The sequence below is a fragment of the Carassius carassius genome, chromosome 48, assembly GCF_963082965.1.
Source record: "Carassius carassius chromosome 48, fCarCar2.1, whole genome shotgun sequence".
Taxonomy (NCBI): domain Eukaryota; kingdom Metazoa; phylum Chordata; class Actinopteri; order Cypriniformes; family Cyprinidae; genus Carassius; species Carassius carassius.
In genome coordinates, this window is record NC_081802.1 from 2,500,419 (window position 1) to 2,521,850 (window position 21,432).

A 21,432-nucleotide genomic window follows, 5' to 3' on the forward strand; every position below is an offset into this window, starting at 1 on the left:
GACTTGTTCCAAAACAAAAAGTGAAAGGTTAATATAAAGAAACAAAGTAGGCCAGTATGAAATCTGGGACTGCAATATCTAATCAATACAATCAATGGAAATGATTGTTGGCATGACGTTATTGGCTGGTTGTCTCTATGTGCTTTCAAGGAAAAGCCTTTTTCAGTAAATGTCACCTTTCAACACCTTTCAAAAATCTGGGCTTGGAACAAAAATGCATGCATAATATGGCCACAGGGTGATCCGCAATAAGTTATCCAAAGAAATAGAGTGATTTGTATTAAATGCTTTAAAGAAGGCCAGAACTATGTTGTTTCATTCTTTTAAATTAAAGTGAGTATTTTGCAAAATAGTGATTAATCAAAGAAATCATCGACTAATCACTCATGTTAGTTGCAGGCCTAATTCTTTGTGTCCTCTTTTTCAGGTGCTAGATGGTGGTTGTGAAGGCAGTACGTAATGCTGAAGGGGCTCTTCCTGAGTCAGAATGAGTGTCAAAGATGGCGATGGGACGACTAGCCAAGATGGAAAGGCCTACGAACTTCAGATATACCCCCGACTCTCTCTGGAGACGGCGTCGTGCTGTATACTCAGAGTCACCAAGGAGGCCACCGCAGCTAGCGTCATACGGGATGCGGCTGAGACCCTTGGACTGGACACCAGAAAGCTATATGTCCTGGCTGAGGTGAAGGAGTGCGGTGGGGAGGAGTGGGTGCTGGAATCGACTGACCTTCCCGTGCACAGGGTTCTTCTTTGGCCGAGAAAAGCCCAGGAACAACATTCTCAGAAAGAGGGATTTTACTTCCTCCTGCAAGAGCGCAACCACGATGGCTCCATCCGCTACGTGCACCTACCTGCCGTGGGGAACGAGCAGGAGTCCAAGCGATTGGTTGCTCGGGGTTTCCTCCCACCCCAGCAGGAGGACCTTGAGGACCTCTGTAACCTTCCAGTCCTAAATGAGGACAGCATCTTGGATAACCTCCGCATTCGTTTTCAGAAGAAGAAAATTTATACATATGCTGGCAGTATCCTCATTGCTATTAATCCCTTTAAGTTCTTACCCATTTACAACCCCAAATATGTCAAAATGTATGAGAACCACCAGTTGGGCAAGCTGGAACCCCATATTTTCGCCATTGCTGATGTAACCTACTATGCCATGTTGCGCAAGCACATCAACCAGTGTATTGTTATCTCAGGAGAGAGCGGATCGGGCAAAACGCAAAGCACTAACTTCCTCATTCACTGCTTGACTGCTCTCAGCCAGAAGGGTTACGCAAGTGGAGTGGAACGAACCATTTTGGGTGCTGGACCAGTGCTAGAGGTAATATGATTACCAGCTTGATGCAAACTTGGTTTAATAACATGATTGTCATCATTTGCGAAGGAGTTCAGGACTAGTAGATTCGTTCGGGGACTTACTGGGACATGGGATAATTGACAGGGTTTTTTACTGAAAGAACAGACTTACTCTTGGATACATTCTGAGTTTGAGTCTCTAAGAATTTTTAAACCTTTGAGATGCTGTTAAACTGTATTGTAAAGGTAAAAGAAGTTAACTGATGTTTTTGCAGTTTGCAGTAGTCAACTGTAGATGTTGTCCACCCCCCCAAAAATGGTATTGTATAAGAACCATACATTTGATTGTTAGTGTTGGGTGTTAGTATTTTATATTTGAGCATTGTGCATTAGATTTGTGTTGACTTTGATCCATTGGATACTTCTACAGATTAGCATTTTTCTTCATTGTAGGATCTGGAAAAGATTTCAGGATCAGTAGATTTTTTGGAGGACTTACTGGGACATGGGATAGTTGATTACTATTTCTCATTGTCGAATTGACATTTCATGCTGAACAGATTCTATGCTCAAGTCTCTAGAGTTTCCTAACCTTTCACATGTTTTTGTGCAGTTACTGAGATGGTTAAGATAAAGGAAGACTGTTAATGGGTTTGCAGTTGTCAACCTCAGAAGTTGTCAACCCCCAAAAAACTGTATATTATGTAAGAACCCTACATTTGATAGTCAGTCTTGGGTGTTTGTGTTGTATCTTTATTTGAGCATTATGCATTAGTTTCTTCAAATCCTTGGAGGCTTGCTTCTACAAAATAGCTCATTGGTTGGAATTGTAGGGTCTGGAAAAGCTCTCAACTTTGAACAATGCTTCATAACAACCTTAATGACAGCTTACCCATAGATCACTCAGTCTTCACTGTAAACTGTGGCTCTTTGGATCAGTTTTTTTTACAGAGCATTTTCCCACAAGCCTGTGCTTGAAACGTGGGGTCACAACTTGCTATACTTGCATAGCTCATGTTGCAGTACTGGCTAACCTACATCTGGAGGCTTTCCTCAGGGGACTGTGTCTCATGCAGTTCTTGTTGTTTTATATCTCTTGCTTTAAAATTATAGCTCGGTCCCATAAACCTGTTCAAGCACATTCTGTTATTTTGCAAAATATCAGTAGAAACCCTTCCCCAACTCTTATCTCATGGTAGTTTATGGTAGAGGTACCTCTGGTAATAACTGACCTTTGAGACTAAAGTGCATTTGGGTAACGATTAGAGTGGATGTTGTGAGATTTCCACAACTCATGGGTTATCATCTAAAGAGTCTTGTAAAGTCCTTCTTCTCAAGATTTCAGGGTTGCTATTTTTGAAGTTACCAGTCAGACAAAAACAACCCACTTGGCTTCTACAATTCACATCACTTCTTTAGTACTGCAGAGGTTTCCTGTACACATGATGCCATTAGAAAACCTTTGGTGTCATTTCTTAGCATAGCCTCCTTTAGCAGAATAAGTGTAGCAAGTCCTAAAAGGGATGAAAGATGGCAGGTTTTGTTTGACGCTTGCCCCAGTGTTTGTGGTTACTGAAAACTAGAAGTCATTTCTCCGCAGTCAGCACAGTCATTGTCCCTTGGCAGACAAGTCTTCAGGCTTCATTAAAAAATATTCCCCACATCTCTGCATTTGTGGTGAGAAGCATTCTGTGAAACTGGTCAATTGAACATTGAGCCCAGAATGAGACTCCATCCAGAAGTTTTCAATGATAGTAGTCAGATCTCCCTTAGGCTTCTCTTCCTTTTATGGTCTCATGAAGTCCAATTGTCTCATCCATCTTACAAGACGTTCAATTGGTGCAGATTTTTAAGAAAGGACCCAATATTCCTTTTTTATTATTCTCTGCATTGTATCAGAGGGAAAAGTTTCCATATGTGAGTCAGTGCAAAGTTCCTCCTCATCTTTTTTAGTTATTTTGACTGTTTGATGGATACATCAACAACTCATGTCCCGTTTCCAAACTTTTGGACCACAAGTTACCACCATCAGTTTCTTCTACCGAAGTTACAACTGTGGAATCGTTTAAGGGATCGTTCACCTAAATAATGAAAATGCTGTCCTTAATTACTCAATTAATTAACTATCCCTTTAACTGGTTTTAATTGTCCCCTTCCGAGGCACCTCACCCAGTAGCAACTAGTTTTGTGTAAGTTTTGCTTTTAAACTGAATCGAAAGCAAATTGATTGACCGTGACTCAATGTAAACTGTAATTTTACAGTCCTTTCTTTTTAAAGCTGCACGTTGTTGTCTCAGTTTCAACTTGCATGATGTAAGAGAGATGTTTGGCACCTGTTGTTATTGACCAACACGTCAGACCGGTTTCGGGCGCCTTTTCACCGGAGCTGCCCTCTTTCGAAATCCCCCTTCTACAACACATTGCTTTGTTTGAATGCATATTTCACCTTCAGTGCATGCAGAACAACATCTACGGCGAGTAAACCATGCTGTTTGACCTAATAATGTGGCATGCTCTTCTTGAAAGTGCCCTACAGGAAAACAGTTGTGAATCCAGCAAGCCAAAAATTAGTTTTTTGTCCAGAACCAAATGGCTTTTATGGATTACGTCAATGAGTATCATATAACAGGAGAGTTTGGAGACTCTGCAAATGCCATTGAGCTCTTTCTTTTTTACACAATGGCTCTGCAAACACCTTTCTGGTTTCAGATGTTTCTGTGTCAACAATTTGGCTTTTGATCACACACGTGAGACCTCTGAAGTAATAGAGAAAGACTTCCCTCTGTCTGATCACTTCTTCAACAGGAAGCAGTTTTTTTTTCAACAGGAAGTGGTAGCGGTAGAGGTTTCGCTCCCCATTGGCCGGTCTGCTCACTGGGTTTCGAGACTCAGCGTGTTGTTCCTCAGGAAGCTGTAATGGCTATATCATTGCCATTGTTTATCTCCAGGCTTTGTGTTAGTCTTGTGTGGTGGACTTTGGCTTCCTGAGACAGTCTGAGCTATTTTTGGTGGGATGACTGTAAGGACACACGTGGGATGTCGACATGTGGAAAAGCATACAATAAAATGGCCCATTGGAGACCTACAGTAATTATCTCGGTCGTCTCCAGTTTCTAGCAACATGGACCGAAACTTTTCAGTTAATTTAAAGACCTGAATACATTCACAGGCCTTTAAACTGTAGCCAAACACCAAATGTCTAACTTGAAGATCTTATTTGTGTTTATTAGATTGATTTCTGAACTGCTGCGCTTTTCGTTCCCTAAAGGCAATTAGCTCCAATGCTAGGGCAGCCATTGCTATTACCTTTTTTCCATAGTACTTGTACTTAGTGGGTTTTTTTTCCACCTTTTTTCTTCAGATAATGTAACTTGATTGCTGTTGTGAGCTAGTGAAATGTTGCCTCGTTCTGCTTGAAGGTCATTTGTTGACATGCTATTGTGTCGTGATCTCAATTAGCGCGAGTACACACTGTCACCAGCTAACCCGATATCGTAGTCTGCCTTTTGTGTTCACGCTGAAGACTTGGAAAATGAAGTCACACAGCTCACTTGAGATGGCCTGATGTTTGTGCTCGATGGCTCCGAGGCCATGAATAAAAAAAGCAGCTATATCTGACAGTCATGTGAGCATCACATAGTGTTACTTTTGAGTAATAGGATTCTACTGGCCTTTTTATGAAATGGCTTTGAGAATAGGGTCTTTGTTGATTCCAGATGGATTGTATGGATGGCTTATATTTCAGTGGCTGTCAAAAGTTGCAGTGTGTATACTGTATATAAAGGAGCGGTCTTATGCTGCATGATTAATGTGGCTGATAATATCTATACAAAGTTGTTTTGTGATCTAAATATTATATGTACAGTAGTACATTTGTACATTAGAATACATGTTTGTATATTATGTAAAAATATGTTAACTTTCTAAATCAATTGTATATTATCTGCAATATTGTTGTAAAATATTTAAGCAATATATAGTACAATTTAAAATAATTTATTTTCTTATTAGTATTTAAACACACACGTATATATGTAATATAATTTATAGTAATTTAATTGTATAATTTATGTAAAATATTGAGATTAGTACATGTGTATTTATATACTGGATATTTAAGTATTGTTGTACTAAAATATAGAGTTTAAATTATTTAATCTAAATGAATATTTTCATGTGTATACATCTATTATAAATGGTATATATTTAAATACACATAAATATATAGTTTATGCATTTATTAATTATTAATAAATTATATTTATTTACTTAAATTTTGCATTTAAGTCTTCATATAAACATACTGTGTGTTTATGTAATAAACCTGTCAAATAATTTTAAATGATTTGATCATTTTTATGTATATACACACATTAAATAGAAATATATAATTATGTATAAGTGTTTGTGTGTATAGTATAATGTACTATTTTATGATTTTATAATAATTGGATGATTTAAAAATAGTTAATAGAATTATATTTTATTATTATTATTTAATTATAAATGAATCAAATAGGAACTATTATATTAATTGATATTTAAATATACTGTGTAATATACATCATTTGTAAATAATAATAATAATAATTAGTTAATAGATATGTTCATTTAAATCAATATTTATTTTAAGTTTTAGTGTATATATAATTAGTGTATACAGCATATGTTATATATTAAAATAATTTTATAATTATTTAAATTTTTTAATTAAATTGTTATATTAATACTAATATTTATGTATCAATATTTAGTTTCACATGCTGCTGTTGTTGTAGTGTTGGAGTTTTGCGAGTGACTCAAAGGGTCAGTCCTTGCTTCCGCTCAAACCCGATGTGTTTTGATGCCGCTGGCGAGCAGTCAGTTCAGCTAAATGGGATTTATTGTTGTCGAAGTTCGAGTTTCGATGCGGAAGCAGAGCCTTGTGGCTTTGTCGTGGAAATCTGTGGAAAGCTGACTCCCAAATAACAGTGAAGAATAAGAACTAGTTCAGACAGGTCTGCAGATTTCTGTCTTCTCCCCTGTCCCGTATTATTTCCTTTCCCAGCTCTGACAGAAAAGGCGTCTTGAGCGTGTGCGCTGCAGTTGCGACATTCTGACAGAAAAATAGTCTGGTTGGCTTCTGCGGTCGCGTCGTGTTTCCTCCTAGCACTGGAGTCCTACACCAATCAGCAGGAGCTTGTGAGCTTGTGTTGTTTATCGAGTGATTGCCAACCGCTCGTGTCAAACCAAAACAGCTGGTCTGCTCCGTTTCTGACGGACTTCAGAGAGAGAGAGATCTTTCACTTCTGTGTCCCTGTAAAGTCAATTCTGAGAATTGTTTCTGAATGCATTGCCAATGTATTGCTGAAACACATTACAAAACTGTGAACAATGTATTACTGATTAGTGGAGTTACACAGTTTTTCACTGTGTTCAGGATATTTTGGGCGGGGCTAAAAAGGGGGTTTGATGACGCACTGGAGCCCCCGAGCCAAGTCCCCTCCCGTAACACTATAAGTAGTGCACTTTCGCAAACCGTTCACCTGCGCAACATCTTCACACGAACAAATGTGTGACATCATATACCTCTGTAAATAAATACAGTTTAAATTCACGTCTCGCACACTTCAGTGCATTTTGAATGGAACACATAAGATTATTTTTGTAACTTTTCTTTTGCTGTTATTTTTATTTAGTAAATTTTGTTTACTTTTTGATTGTTTATTTTCTTTCCAGCAATGATCTATTTCTTTTATAGATTTACTTGTTTATTTTTATTTATGTATTTACTAAAAACAGCATGGCCTGTAAGACTTTTTTGGGTGTACTGTCTCTTTAAGCACAGAAGCTCTGATTGGTTACAGTATCTGCTTCAGGTTTCCCCAGTATTCAGCAGTGCGTTTTGGAAGCGGGTCAAAGGTTGAGCGCGGGGAATCTTAATTAGGTTAGAGCCCTTCCCCCGGTCCGTCTGGAGCGGGACGGTTTTCCACTGCTGGCTGGCACAAAGCCGCCCTCTTTAACATGCACAGAGTCACTTTCCCCGCGGCAGGCCTTTTGTTGGCTTATTGAGGGACGGGGTGACCCTGCACCCTCTACTCTTCGCCAGCGGCCCATTAATAAAAGGGGGTCGTTGTCACTGTTTTTTGCACAGATGGGCCACCGACACTGGAGGTGTGAACCGATGATTATGATAAATGTGATAAGATCAAACTGCTCTTCACAAGTCAGAGCGAAAACTAGCATCTGACACGTTCAGACAGATTCAGTCCAATAAAGAGCATTGTTTTATTGCTCTCAGATGAGGACTGTCTGCAGTTAACTGCATCTGAAACTGGTTTTGTATTCTGTTTAAAGCTCATTCATAACAAATTAAATATTAATAATAAAATGAAATTAATAATAATAATAATAGTACATTTTAATGATAAAAGTAATAATGTTTTAATAATTTGTTTTTCATTTAATTACTTTAAATTAAGAATTATTATTATTATTATTAAAACAATTATAATAATGTTTTAATAAAGATTTGTATTATGTTTTGAATCAAATAGTTTATCTATTACTTTTTTGATCAATAATTAGTCATTAAGAGATTTATTTATATAGATATTAACAGAAAGAATAAGAAATATGTTTATCAGGTTTGCAGTTATATTATTTATTTTCTTTCTTTTGTTAATTTATATAATTTTTTGCTAATAATTAGTATTATTATTATTGCCAATAATAATGATGATTGATTTAATAATAATGTTAAATATTTTATTATTAGCTATTATATTTTTTTGTTTCTATTATCATTAATAAATGAAGGCAATAAAAGGATGAAGATCATAACAAATTAATATGCAAAATGTTAGTTAGAATAATATTATTAACCGATGATGATGATTAAATGGTGATTAATAATAATAATAATAATTATTATTATTATGCAACATGGTAATATTTAATGTAACTGTTTTAATAGTTAATAATCTCATTTTAATGATTATATTTTTGATTAAAATACACTTTTTGTGTGATTTTTCTCTTTACAAAATGTTAAGATTAGTTTAAATGTTTTGTTTGCACATGCATATCTTGCTTTAAAAAAACCAACACAACTTTTTAAGTCATGCATTCTGTTTTGTTTTCTCTTGCAGGCATTTGGCAACGCAAAGACGGCCAACAACAACAACTCCAGTCGATTCGGAAAGTTCATCCAGGTCAATTACCTGGAGAGTGGAGTGGTGCGCGGGTGAGTGTCTCGCTTTGATCAGCTTTATCAGCTGATGTCGGACGTCACACCAGCCACTTCCTCCGACACACTTCCTCCTCAGAAGAGCGGCTCTTATCACAGATCGTTCTCTGTGGTTTATTGTTCGTTCTGGGCAAATTTCACTTTTTTTTTTTTTTTTTTTAATCTGAACCGCCATCTTAGTTTTGTTTATCTGTTTGTAGTAACCCTTTTGGCTTCTTTCCATTCACTTGAGAGGTTTAATGTTTACTTGAGGTTTCAGCTAAATCTTTCCCAGGTGCAGTAAAAAGTAAATAATTTAAACATCATCATATATTGAAGTAATAAATCTTTAATGACTGCATAATTATTCGATAAAGAAATACATTTGACATTTATAACTAAATTGGTCATTTTATATATATATATATAAATACATATGATAAATACATTACTTATAATAATATAAATAAATGTAATAAATACGGTATAAAATAATAATTTAAATAAAAAAGTAATCTATAAATATAAAAATACATTTTGATAAAAAACAAACTGTTAGAATGAATATTAAAAATAATTTTAAATCAGCTTAAAATATACCATGATGAATCTAAATAAATCTAATATCTGAATAAATAAATGTAATGCATAAAAAAATTATGTAAATAAAAAAATAATAAATAAATGTAATATATAATACATTTTGATAAAAAAAAAACTATTACAATGAATGTCTAAAATTATTTTAAATCATCTTAAATTATACCATGATGTGTAAATACATTAAAATTAAAATCTAATATCTGAATAAATACATTTAAAAAATGCATATAAAATAATAATGTAAATGAATAATAATGTAATATTTAAATGTAGAAATACATTTTGATAAAAAAAAACTATTACAGTGAATATCTAAAATTATTTTAAATCACCTTAAATTATACCATGATGTGTAAATACATTTAAAATCTAAATAAGTGTAATATCTAAATAAATACATTTAATAAATGAATAAAAAATAATAATGTAAACAAATAAAAAAAATAGAAATAAATGTAGAAATACATTTTGATAAAAAAACATTACAATGACTTTTTTTTTTTTCATGCATTACAGAAATGACAATGACGGTTCCAGAGTATGATGATAAGGTGAAAATGCGCTTGATTGACATGTAAATGAGTCATAAAAATATGCCTGGCTAATAAAGCAAATATTGTTTTGATTACAAGATATCATTGCAAAGTTTGTAAGATTGCAGTCCATCCCAGAACAGGTTGGTTTGGTTCTCTCTTAAATGCTGGTACAGAAAGTGAAAGACGAGCATTCGCTGGTGTGCTCTACTGAGGATCTTCTTCTGTCCGTCCACCGAATGCACTTTGTGACGAAGACTGACGTTTGTCGTGTTTGTGGTTGTCTTTCAGGGCCGTGGTTGAGAAATATCTACTGGAAAAGTCACGTCTGGTGTCCAGAGAGAAGAACGAGAGGTACGACGTTCAGACGTCTCTTCTGTGCATCAGAAAGCGGCCTGCTTTGATGTGTAGTTCGAGACGGAGATGTTTCCCACCGTATCTATCGGCCCATCGCTCTCACAGCCGTTTCTGCAGCATTAACCGCAGTATTATCAGCTCTTATCAGCTCACCACGACTGCTGCAGAACCTGAAAAACAGAGGCGACGTTTCTCAACAACCTGATTGTGCGCCTGTGTTCAAAATACTATAAAATAGCTTTGACTAATTAGATAAGTAGCATGTGGTTTTGGGATTTACCCTAGTGAACTGATTCATTCAAATGATTCAAATGGGGGAAATCCTATTGGACTAATAATAGCATGATTTATGAGTGAAATGATTCATTCAAATGATTCGTGTAGATTCAATTGGTCTAAAACTAAGATATTAAATTCTTAAAATTTAATGTGCATGTAAATAAATGGAATATCTAAATTTAAATCATAGTTTTTTATTAATTTATTATAATTTAAATCAGCATAATAAGATAATATTTTTTTAATGAATGAACTGATTCATTCAAATGGTTAATTAAATTAACATTGTTCAAATTTAATACATAAAAGTTAGAAAAAAAAACTGTATTAAAAATTAAATGCATTGGTAAAAAAAACAAGACATTACCTCCTGTTTATGTAAATGTATTCAGGTAAATACATTTACATCAATGCATTCAAAAAATATAAATATATTTATTTAAATCAGCATAAATTAATAGGACCATGATTTATAAATTAATTGATTCATTCTAATGGTTCACGACAAACAAAATATCACATCTTTCAAATTTAATGCAGAAATAAATACATTTAAGATATGAATACATCTAAATAAGTATATAAATCAAGTTTAAAAGTTGAAGGAAAATGTATTGTAATTAATATTTTAATAAAATGAACATAAATAGTGCTGAGATTCAGAGTGAATTGATTCATTCGAAGGATTCATGTAAATAAATTGGTCCAAAAACAAGAAATCCCCTTCTTCAATTTTAATATAGATTCAACTTTAAAAATCAATCCATATTTGAGGGAAAAAACTGTATTGCAATGAATATTTTAATTAAAATCAGGATGAATAAATAGTACCATTGTTGATGAATTGATTCGTTAAGATGGTTAATGTAAATGAATTGCTCCAAAAACAAGATATCGCCTTCTTTAATTTCAATATATAAATAACCAAATTCACTATAGAAATGAATCCATATTCAGGGGAAAACCTGTATTACTATGGATATTTTAATATTAATCAGGATGAATAAATAGTACCATTGTTGATGAATTGATTCGTTCAGATGATTCATGTAAATGAATTGCTCCAAAAACAAGATATCGCCTCCCTCAATTTGCCTCAGTTTCATTATCGGCCTCTTTATAAGCGAAATATGGAGTGGAGCTAACTAGTTTTTCATAGCGGTAGCTTGGCTGTGGTTTACTTTTAATCATGAGTAGCGTGTAGCTTTTTCGAAACTCAATAACTCCTCGTTCTTTCCTCCTCGTACAGGAACTACCACGTGTTTTACTATCTGCTGGTAGGCGCGTCGGAGGACGAGCGGCGGGCGTTCAGACTTCTGCAACCAGAAGAATACTTCTACCTCAAACAGGTCATCTACAAATTAAAACACCCTCTTATCTCCTAATATCACTGCTTGCTGATACTAGAATCGCTTGTTTGTCAAAAACTGCCTTGGAAATTGCAACAGTTTTCCATTTTTGGTTTTTGTTTTCAGGAAAACTTTATGATAGAAGATGCAGACGACCTACGCCATGACTTCGAGCGACTGCAGCAGGCGATGGAGATGGTGGGCTTCCTTCCGGCCACCAAGAGACAGTGAGTTAAACTCTCAGGACAGATGTCTTCAAACGGGTTGTGTTGATGTTCAGAGCATCTGAGACTTTCTGTTTCTGTTTTTCCTTGTAGGATATTCTCTGTCCTGTCGGCCATCTTGTATCTGGGAAACGTGACGTACAGTCAGAAGTCGTCCGGTAGAGAGGAAGGTCTGGACGTGGGGCCACCAGAGGTGCTTTCCACACTTTCAGACCTGCTTAAGGTGAGTGCATTTCTCAAACTTTCCTTTAGGGAGGTGATTTCTGCTCGTTCATGAAGATTTCAGTGTTTTTCGAGATGAAGTATGAGTTTTCATATACGTTGAAATATATTTTTATAAGAATGGAATATGGCTGAATAAAAGCTTGATAGTTTAACATTTAAAAGCAAAGAAATATTGGTATTGTAATGTTACAGTTCTGTAAAATAATTATTTTATAAAATTATTATAATAAATATTTTACAAAGCAATAACATTTCAATAATAGTACATTTATTTATCGTATAATTTAAGTAAAAATATTAATATATATATATATAACTTAATTTATATGCTGTTTTATTATTATTATTATTAATATTATTTCAATAGTAATGTTTCTTTATTGATTACATTTTTATCATTTAAAGAATATACAAATAAAAAAATATATTATTTGAATAATAATTAGTAGTAGTATTAGTATTTTATATTATTATTGATTTTATTATTACTAAACCAATCCCTGTTATTGAGTACATATTGTATCGCAAAATAAAAAGTTTTATTGCAGTATCATTATACTTGACTTTCCTCCATTTTTGTCCTTATCTAATCACATGCTTGTTTTATGTTCTTGCTATGTTTTGGATGTCACTTCTTAATCAAGCTTTCTTTGGCGTTTTGGTCCAGGTTAAGGAGGAGCCTTTGGTGGAGGCTCTTACCAAGAGGAAAACGGTGACCGTAAACGACAAGCTGATTCTGCCCTACAGCCACAGCGAGGTGCACTAGAGCCGTCCGCTTTCATACACCACTGTTAGCAGAGCGCCCAGGTGTTTTTGTAGCTAAACGAGTGTCATTTGTGTAGGCGATCACTGCTCGAGACTCCATGGCCAAGTCACTGTACAGCGCCCTGTTCGACTGGATCGTCCTGCGCATCAATCACGCGCTGCTTAATAAGAAAGACATGGAGGAGTCCGTTTCAGTAAGATCCTTGAAACTGCAACAATCAGAGTCTGCATTAAGGATGTTCAAAGTCTTACAGTCATGTGGTTTCTCCATTATTTCAGTGCTTATCTATTGGCGTGCTTGATATCTTCGGCTTTGAAGACTTTGAGACCAACAGCTTTGAACAATTCTGCATCAACTATGCCAACGAGCAGCTCCAGTATTACTTCAACCAGCACATTTTTAAACTTGAACAGGTTAGTGAGCTGGTTTGCATGCTCGCAACCTTCAAAAGTCTCCATTTTATCCCAATTTGATCACAATATGTGGTTGGTCCACCTGCAGGAGGAGTATCAGGCTGAGGGCATCACCTGGCACAACATCGATTACACCGATAACGTCGGCTGTATCCACCTCATCAGCAAGAAGCCCACTGGACTCCTCTATTTACTTGATGAGGAGAGCAAGTAAGACCTGCATTGGTTCATTGGTCTCTGAACTTATTTTTTGAAAAGATAAGCACCAGTTTTTGTGCTGATGTACATTTCTTTCTTAATAGCTTTCCTCACGCCACTGATAAAACCTTGCTGGCCAAGTTCAAACAGCAGCACCAACCGAACCATTACTTTGTGCCAACTCCAGTGATGGAACCAGCCTTCGTCATCCTCCATTTTGCTGGGAAGGTCAAATACCAGATAAAGGTAATTTTTGGGGGGTCAATCCACATAATAAATTTTTTTTTTACAAAAACAAAAGTTTACAAAACACCTTAAAGTTATAAGACTCCTGTTTTGTAGAATGACCCTGCTATTATTCCATTTTTGCATGTAAATTTCCTCCAACAGGATTTCCGTGAGAAGAACACGGATCACATGCGTCCGGATATCGTGGCTCTCTTACGAAGTAGCGACCGAGCTTATGTCCGACAGCTGATTGGGATGGACCCGGGGGCGATGTTCCGATGGGGAATCATCCGCGCCTCCATCCGCGCGTTGGCCGCCTTCAACGAGGCCGGCCGCCGCTGGGCAGCCAAGACTGCGGGTAACCCATGGAGTCTGCATTACTTTCAGATTAGTCCAAAACTTTGGATTTCAGAGACTAAGAAGGTGTTATTTATAGCTTGCATGTAAGAAAGCTGCCTGGTGACGCAAACAGTCTTACGTAGAAGGATTGCAGAATGATTAAACTAAGAAGGGATAATAAAAAATAAGCGAGTAAGGTTGTTTGCGAGACGTTTTGGGTGGAGTGTTGAAATCACTCTGTCAATGCTGTTTGTGTTTATGTGTTGGCAAACAGGTGTGGTCAGACCGAACTCCAGAGTTCCTCTAGGAGAGCTGCAGAGATCCAACGTGCCCATTGAGAGGATGTACCGGTAAGCTTTGGACTAGAAAAGAGAGAGAGAGAAAGAGGAAGTGTTGTGAGGAACTTGATCTCTTCCTGTCCTTTCTTTTGCCTTTGTGTGGCAGGTGATCATGTGACCATGCTCTCTCCACAAAGGCACATTGCAGGCCGATTTCTCACCGTAATCTCATGCGCTCGGTCCCATTTATGCAAATGGAAAATATAACAGCATCTATAATGAAAAACATGACCAGGTCATATTTAATATTATAATCCAAAGAAAAAATAATAATTAAAATAAAAATAAAAAATTCTTGAAAAAAAATTCTTGAAAAGCATCGTAATAAGTAGACAAAATGCAATAAAAATACAAATTGTATTTATTGAAATACCACTATATTAACCATTTCATGTGAATCACAATCAGTTGAAGACATTACAACAAATTCCATTTAATATATATTAAAATGAAAATTAGGGGGGGGGGTGCTTAATTGTCAAAAAAATTTCATAGTTTCATGGTCTGTAAAATTTATACAAAATGTAATTTCTTATTTTGGGGTCACATGACTAGGACATGTTTATGACTTTTTTTTTTTCTTTTTTTTATTCACGTTAATGTACTTTTTCCTGCAATGTCCCTGTGTTTTTCCTCTGGTTTTTGTCAAGGGTTTCCCCTCAGTTACTGACCTGTGATCAGTTTTACTAAAGTAAAAACCATACGGTCTATAAAGCTGGTCATAGATCAGCACCTGCTGGTGGCGTTCGCCCTCGGGTGACTGTGTGTGTGTGGTGTTTATTTTCTACAGCCATGCTCCTATGCTTGATTTCTCCTTTGATCATTCAGAGGAGCGCCCTCTAGAGGCTTTTGAGGACATCTTTGCTAGTTATGAGAGTAAGAAGTAAGTGGACTTGAGCAGAACATTGAGGTCAGACAGGGAGAGCTTGGCGGCTTGGGAAGGCTGGGTTTCCGGTTTTCTGAGCAAACTCAAATACCCCATTCAGATGTCCGCAGAATCCAGAAGCTAGCGCTCTTCTCTCTTTATGTGATCAAAGGGCTGGCCAGAGTTTGTATTTAACCTGGTTTGTTCAAAGAAATCCACAACATGTACTCATAAATCCCAGTTTGTGAGGTTTATTACCTCTTTGCACTTCCAAGTGGGAAGGAAACCATAATGTGTCCTTTTAAGGCGTTTATTACGGAAGCGAGTTCTCTTCCTGGTTTGCTGTCCCCAGCCCCAGGTGCCAATCTTATCTGTTTGACCTCCTATTGTTCTGATCCGAGTGGTAAGTGAACCAATGCATGAGTCCAGGCCTTTGCTGAGTGGGGTGGCAACCCCCGTTTTAACACCCGGTCAGGTCAAATCCAGAGTAACAGCATGGATTCACGACTGAAGCCTGAAATTATAGTTCACCGAATTAAAGACCTTTTCGAATTTAACACACTTGCCTGCATTTGTTTATTGTATGTGATTCCTTTGTGGAGGGTGTTTCCTTGTGCAAAAGTTGGTTAACCACATTGGTGTTGGGTTCCTGTACTTTCCCCTCCCCGTTCAACTCACCTTACACCCTCTGTCTCCTCCCCCTACCTTTTTACCGGGCTGAATCAGGGACATGCATGCCCAAATCATCAACTCCATTAAGGACTTGCAGTTGGATGGAGAAGATCCACGTAAGCTGCTGCAGTCCTGGGGTCGCCTGCGGTTCCCACGCCACGTCCTCCAGTGAGTTTGACCGCTGACTCCCCTCTGGCTCAGAATGGATGGCTCCACCTTGCTTGACCCTTCATGCCTTGACATCATCGGTTGGCATGGAAGCCAATGCTTGAGGCCCTTTGCTAAGCTTAGTTCTGAAACATTCCCTACTCCCAAACTTTCCCAAATATGCATCATCATTTATCGGCTTGTCCTGTGATTTACTGTTTAACCCCAACCGCCCTTTTAACCCTGCACTAATAATATCCATCTAACAAGTATGCCAGTTATTTTTAGATGGCGCCCCAGTGGTGTATGTTAAAGGAATGCAGAGTTTACGAGCTGAAGGGAGTGTGATCTTCATTAGCGCGTGCACTTGGAACGGTATCCATATGCTAACAAGCTGCATGAACTTATATGAGACCAACCCATTGAGTCTGTAATGTTTTATGAGCTTCAGAATCATTGCTTATATAGACCACAGACATCGAATAAACTTGTCATCTCATAACTGTCATTCACCCTAAAGTAGGAATGCCATAGATTAGTTCCCTCAATAAAAATCATTCCACCCTTCCATGGTGTTTTTATCTCCCCCAAAACCATCTTCTCTGTTATGGTGTCTGCATGCTAGATTTAATTCCAGAGAACTCTGGGAATCCATGCATTTCAATGGAGATGTTAGACAAATGACTTGAAACGAATGTAGGCCCAGCTTTTTCCACACCATTCCGTAAACCAATCTTGTGCGGTGTTCTCCGTAAAATTCTTTTCAGATTCACAGGTTTCCTTACTCACGTCGCACAAGCCAAAGCATGACTCACTCTGCTAACAGGTCGTATCCCTTCGCTTCTTGTCTCAACAAACCATCAACCCTCCTCTTCCTCTTTCCCTACAGGAAAAACAAGAACCCCAAGACCAGGCAACTCATTCCCAAGGTAAAGCTCTCGCTTGCTGAAATGACCTAACTGCATATTTCAATAAATGCTTTTTGGGGTCTGTTTGACTTTCAAGATCCTGCTTACGGCATTGGTAGCATCAGTTTGTTATGTTTAACGTCAACATGGTCAAGATAGTTGGGTTAGAAGATGCAAATCAACCCTGCCTTTGCAAAAATGTTGGCATGCAAACAGAAACCTATAGCCTACTCTGCAAACTTTTTAAAAACTCAAAGATAGCTATATTTAGCAATCTTGTGTCCTGCTTAAACACTGCAATAGTAGGCCAGATTTTATCTTGTTGTGTTAATATAGCATTGCCACCATAAAAGCATGTAACCAGCGTAATTTGAACAATGACAGTTATTCAGTAAACTCTTGGGTAGTAGCAACATTGGGGCAGCCCCCCCAAGAAAAATCACTTACTGCACTTTTCACTTAAGCATTTGCAGCACAGCAGGTACATTTCCATCACCATTGGTGAAAGTGTTAAGTTTACCCATGATTGTTTGACTTTCCGTCACATGTGTGATGCTGGGTAAATGTTTTGAAGACTCTACCGCTGTAGCTCTGGCTGGAATGAGATTTTCCATGTCGTCATGTACCCATGGCATTCATATGAGTCTTCTATGTGAGAGATTGACTTTCTGTTTTTGTGTGTTTGGGCAGAACCTGTTGGACACTCGCTCGCTGAAATATGTAGTGGGCCTCCATGACCGCACCACCAAGTCTTTACTTCATCTGCACAAGAAGAAACGTCCTCCCAGCATCAGTGCCCAGTTTCAAGTAAAAAAAAAAAAAAAAAAAATTATTAGATTAGCATGGCTGTCTGAGCCAATTTGGTGGTTCTGATTAAAAACAGATGCTCTGTTCCAGAACCTAGTAAAGGCATTGTCAAGCATCATAATCACTAAGCTGTTCCAAAAGATACATTTCATTTAATAACATTCATCAAGTATATTTCATTCAGTGCTTAAAGTAAAAGTCTAAATAGAAAAATATTATTTTAGCCAGTATTTTTTCATTTTATTTGTTTGTTTTTTGTGTGGCAGAAAAAACTATTGTGGCATGTGCTCTGCATGAGAAGAGCTATTTGTGCAGCAGAATAGAAGACAGCTGCTTTTATAAGCAGTAGACTGAAAGGAATAACAGAAATCTGACTGGGTTTTGGATTTAAGATTTGGGTTTAAGATCTTTCTCCATATTGCAGACATCTCTTAGTAAGCTCCTGGAAACACTGGGGAAGGCGGAGCCATTCTTCATCCGATGCCTCCGCTCTAATGCTGAGAAGGTGCAAATAAAACATCCTTGTTCACCTTATTCAAGTTGATCTGGATTTTAACTTCATCAATCTTTATTTACTTTTCATGTACATTCTTAGTCTTATTTTGAACGGTTCATCTGTGCACAAAATCCTTTTTAAAATCCTATTAATAAATTTGTATTTTTTTGTATTTTCTATTTGACATTCAGAAGGAAATGTGTTTTGATGAGGCACTCATTGTGCAGCAGCTGCGGTACACGGGCATGTTGGAAACAGTGCGCATCAGACGGTCAGGTTATGGAGCCAAATACACCTTTCAGGTAACTCATATATTTGACCTAGTGATTAGAACAAACCTATAAACCTAAAAATGTAACAAAATATACAACTTGCTTGTCCGAAAAAAACTAAGCTAATTTTCTGTATTACAGGAGTTTACTGAGCAGTTTCGTGTGTTACTACCAAATAATTCTGCATCCCTGGAGGATATATCATCTTTATTGCACAGGCTTGGCTTTGACCACACTACCTACCAGATTGGAAAAACCAAGGTAAGCATTTTTCCTTGGAACCTTAAAGGGTTTAATTGACAACTAGTTTTGGAATTTTAACAGTAATGTAAGGAATTATTTCTTTTCTACAGGTGTATCTCAAAGAGCTCGAAAGACAGAAGCTTCAGGACATCCTCCACAAGGATGTTATGCGCAAAATAATTTTCTTGCAGCACTGGTTTAGAGCTAAAATGGAGAGGATGGATTTTGTTCGAATGAGAGAGGCAGCCATCTTGATCCAGGTATATCAAAATCGGTTTTATGTTTGTGCAGTATTCTTGCAGTTGTCTTGTGTTTAGCCAGTCTGCACTTGTCTGATATTTGATTGGCTTCGTCCGCAGTGCTCATGGCGTAGGTTCCGCAAAGAGAAGTTCTACCAAGCGGCAGTTTTGATCCAATCAGCATGGCGAGGTTCCAAACAGAGAGCTGAATATCAAAAAACACGAGCATCCATCACAAAGATGCAGGCACTTGCAAGAGGGCATTCGGCTCGTAAACGGTATGGACCTCAAGACAAGTCAACACAAATTTGAAATTAAATGTATTTACTTTCTTAATACACATTCTTAGCTTATCAAGAATGATTTAGTAAGTCTTGGATTTGGACTTGTTAGGTACTACTCACTAAAGGAAGAAAAGAGGAAAAGAGATGAAGAGGAAGCTTGGCGAAGAAAGGAGGAGGAGGAAGCAGCTCGAAGAGTTAAGGAAACAGAAGAGGCAGCTAGGCGAGCTAAAAAGAAAGAAGAGGCAGCCAGGCATGCCAGAGAGGAACAGGAAGCAGCTAGAAGACAGAAAGAGCAAGAGGAAAGGGCAGCTCTGCTTGTTTTAGAGGAGAAGATGCTACTACAACAACCACTGGCAGCAGGCAAGCAGTCCAACAATGTGGAGACACTAGTGCTGGAGCGCAGTAAGGCTCCTGTGGATGTTGAGATTGGAAGTAAGGGCAGGGCCCAAGTTGATGTCTCAAAAGACCAAAGTCATTCTGAGATGGTTCCTCAAGTGGAGGCTGGTCCTCCTGAGGTTAAAGAACACCAGAAGCAAAAGGAAAAGCAATCTTCTGCACAGCCCAGAGAGGAAGGTACACAAACTAAACCTACATCTCCAGAAGTCCCAAGTGGACAAAGCCAAAACAGAGCTCCTCCGCTCTCCAAGCTGCCAGTATCCAGAAGTCAGGAGAAACGGGAGCTTAGGAGACAACGTGGCCTAGAGCACAGCCAGAGAGAAAGTGAGCGAGCAGCATTAGCTGGAAAAGACAATACTTTCTTCGAGAGCAAAACTCTAGAGAGAACAGGGAAAGTAGACAGCAAGTTGAAGGAGCGGTCTGACAGCAAAGAATTGGATCAGTACACCTTTGTGGCTTGGAAAGTAGACAAGGTGAAGAAGGATGCAAAAGATGTCCCACCTGAACTTGTTCGACCTTCCACCTTACCCTTGGATATCCCTAATTCAGGACCTGAAAGAAACGGTTACACAGACCCGTCCATCACCGCTCAATCTGCTCTCGCCAAAGAAGAGGACTACAGGAAAAAAGAACCAACAAGAAGCAGCACTCAGCCAGAAAACCTCATGGCAGGACCCCACAGTCAGGAGACAGACAGGAACATCAAAACTCTCCAGTATGGTTTCTCATGTTCTCCTTCCTGTATATCTTTCTTCATCTCCTTTATAAGATTCTGACAATATCTTCAATCTGGTTTTCCCAACTTTACCAGGAATCGCGGGATCTCTATGTCACTAGACGATGTGTCCAAAATAGGCTTAGGCGGTTCATCACAGGTAATGTTGACTTGATTTAACTAGGTAATACGATGATGATACATGAAGAAATACATTGATTTCTGTGCCTTGAAGTTTATGATTGACTTGATAAAGGGGTCATATGACGTTGCTAAAAATAACATTATTTTGTGTATTTGGTGTAATGCAATGTGTTTACGTGTTTTAAGGTTAAAAAAACATTATTTTCCACATTCTGTACATTATTGTTTCTCCTCTATGCCACGCCTTTCTGAAATGTGTCGATTTTTACAAAGCTCATCCTTCTGAAAAGCGATATGTGCTCTGATTGGTCGGTTATCTAGTGTGTTCTGATTGGACGAATACCTCAAGCGTGTGACGGAAATGTCACGCCTCTTACCAGGTACAAGAAACTTTCCTTCATAAAATGCGCTGCACATGCTGTAATATTTGGGTTGTACTGTTCTGGAACATTGATGTAAATAAAACTTACCACTAATTTCTATTCGTGTCCTCATTTGGAAGGCAAAACAAAGTAGTTTGCAATAAAACACACAGCTTATCCACTATGGCAGCTGCGGCAAAAACAATACTACAGCGAGAATAAAAATTGCACCTTCTTTGCATATACATGTGGGTGGTTTTATTTAAATCTTATCACACAGTGACGTAGACGTGGGGGCGTGTTAAAACGAGCCATTTTAGGAAGGCATGGCTGAGTTTTCACTTTTATAAAGAATATCGTTTTGGGTTTGACACTTTCATCTTTGCGACTTTGCGGATCTTCTGAATGCATGAACACTTACTCCGAAGACAAAGGAAAACATGAAATCGCATCATATGACCCCTTAATTTCCACTGCTAGCTTCACATTTGTATGCAACCAGACAATCATTACATTTGGTAAAT

General features: G+C 37.5%; 1 protein-coding gene across 2 annotated transcripts in view; it reads left to right on the forward strand.

The window, feature by feature from the left end:
* Positions 1-21,432, forward strand: part of LOC132131256 (unconventional myosin-IXb-like) — a 38,090-nt gene that overhangs the window by 9,689 nt on the left and 6,969 nt on the right. The window contains exons 2-25 of one of the 2 annotated variants that reach the window (XM_059543279.1): positions 428-1,324; positions 8,430-8,524; positions 9,934-9,996; positions 11,528-11,627; positions 11,754-11,854; positions 11,945-12,074; positions 12,744-12,833; positions 12,919-13,035; positions 13,121-13,255; positions 13,344-13,465; positions 13,558-13,699; positions 13,844-14,039; positions 14,295-14,370; positions 15,149-15,241; positions 15,950-16,063; positions 16,932-16,971; positions 17,641-17,757; positions 18,182-18,262; positions 18,445-18,555; positions 18,667-18,786; positions 18,879-19,028; positions 19,128-19,285; positions 19,401-20,402; positions 20,499-20,562. In XM_059543279.1, coding sequence (XP_059399262.1) covers positions 488-1,324; positions 8,430-8,524; positions 9,934-9,996; positions 11,528-11,627; positions 11,754-11,854; positions 11,945-12,074; positions 12,744-12,833; positions 12,919-13,035; positions 13,121-13,255; positions 13,344-13,465; positions 13,558-13,699; positions 13,844-14,039; positions 14,295-14,370; positions 15,149-15,241; positions 15,950-16,063; positions 16,932-16,971; positions 17,641-17,757; positions 18,182-18,262; positions 18,445-18,555; positions 18,667-18,786; positions 18,879-19,028; positions 19,128-19,285; positions 19,401-20,402; positions 20,499-20,562 — 4,254 coding nt within the window. In that variant the 5' untranslated portion in view covers positions 428-487. The remainder of the gene's footprint in view (positions 1-427; positions 1,325-8,429; positions 8,525-9,933; positions 9,997-11,527; positions 11,628-11,753; positions 11,855-11,944; positions 12,075-12,743; positions 12,834-12,918; positions 13,036-13,120; positions 13,256-13,343; positions 13,466-13,557; positions 13,700-13,843; positions 14,040-14,294; positions 14,371-15,148; positions 15,242-15,949; positions 16,064-16,931; positions 16,972-17,640; positions 17,758-18,181; positions 18,263-18,444; positions 18,556-18,666; positions 18,787-18,878; positions 19,029-19,127; positions 19,286-19,400; positions 20,403-20,498; positions 20,563-21,432) is intronic. The other variant, XM_059543278.1, reaches the window with a different exon arrangement.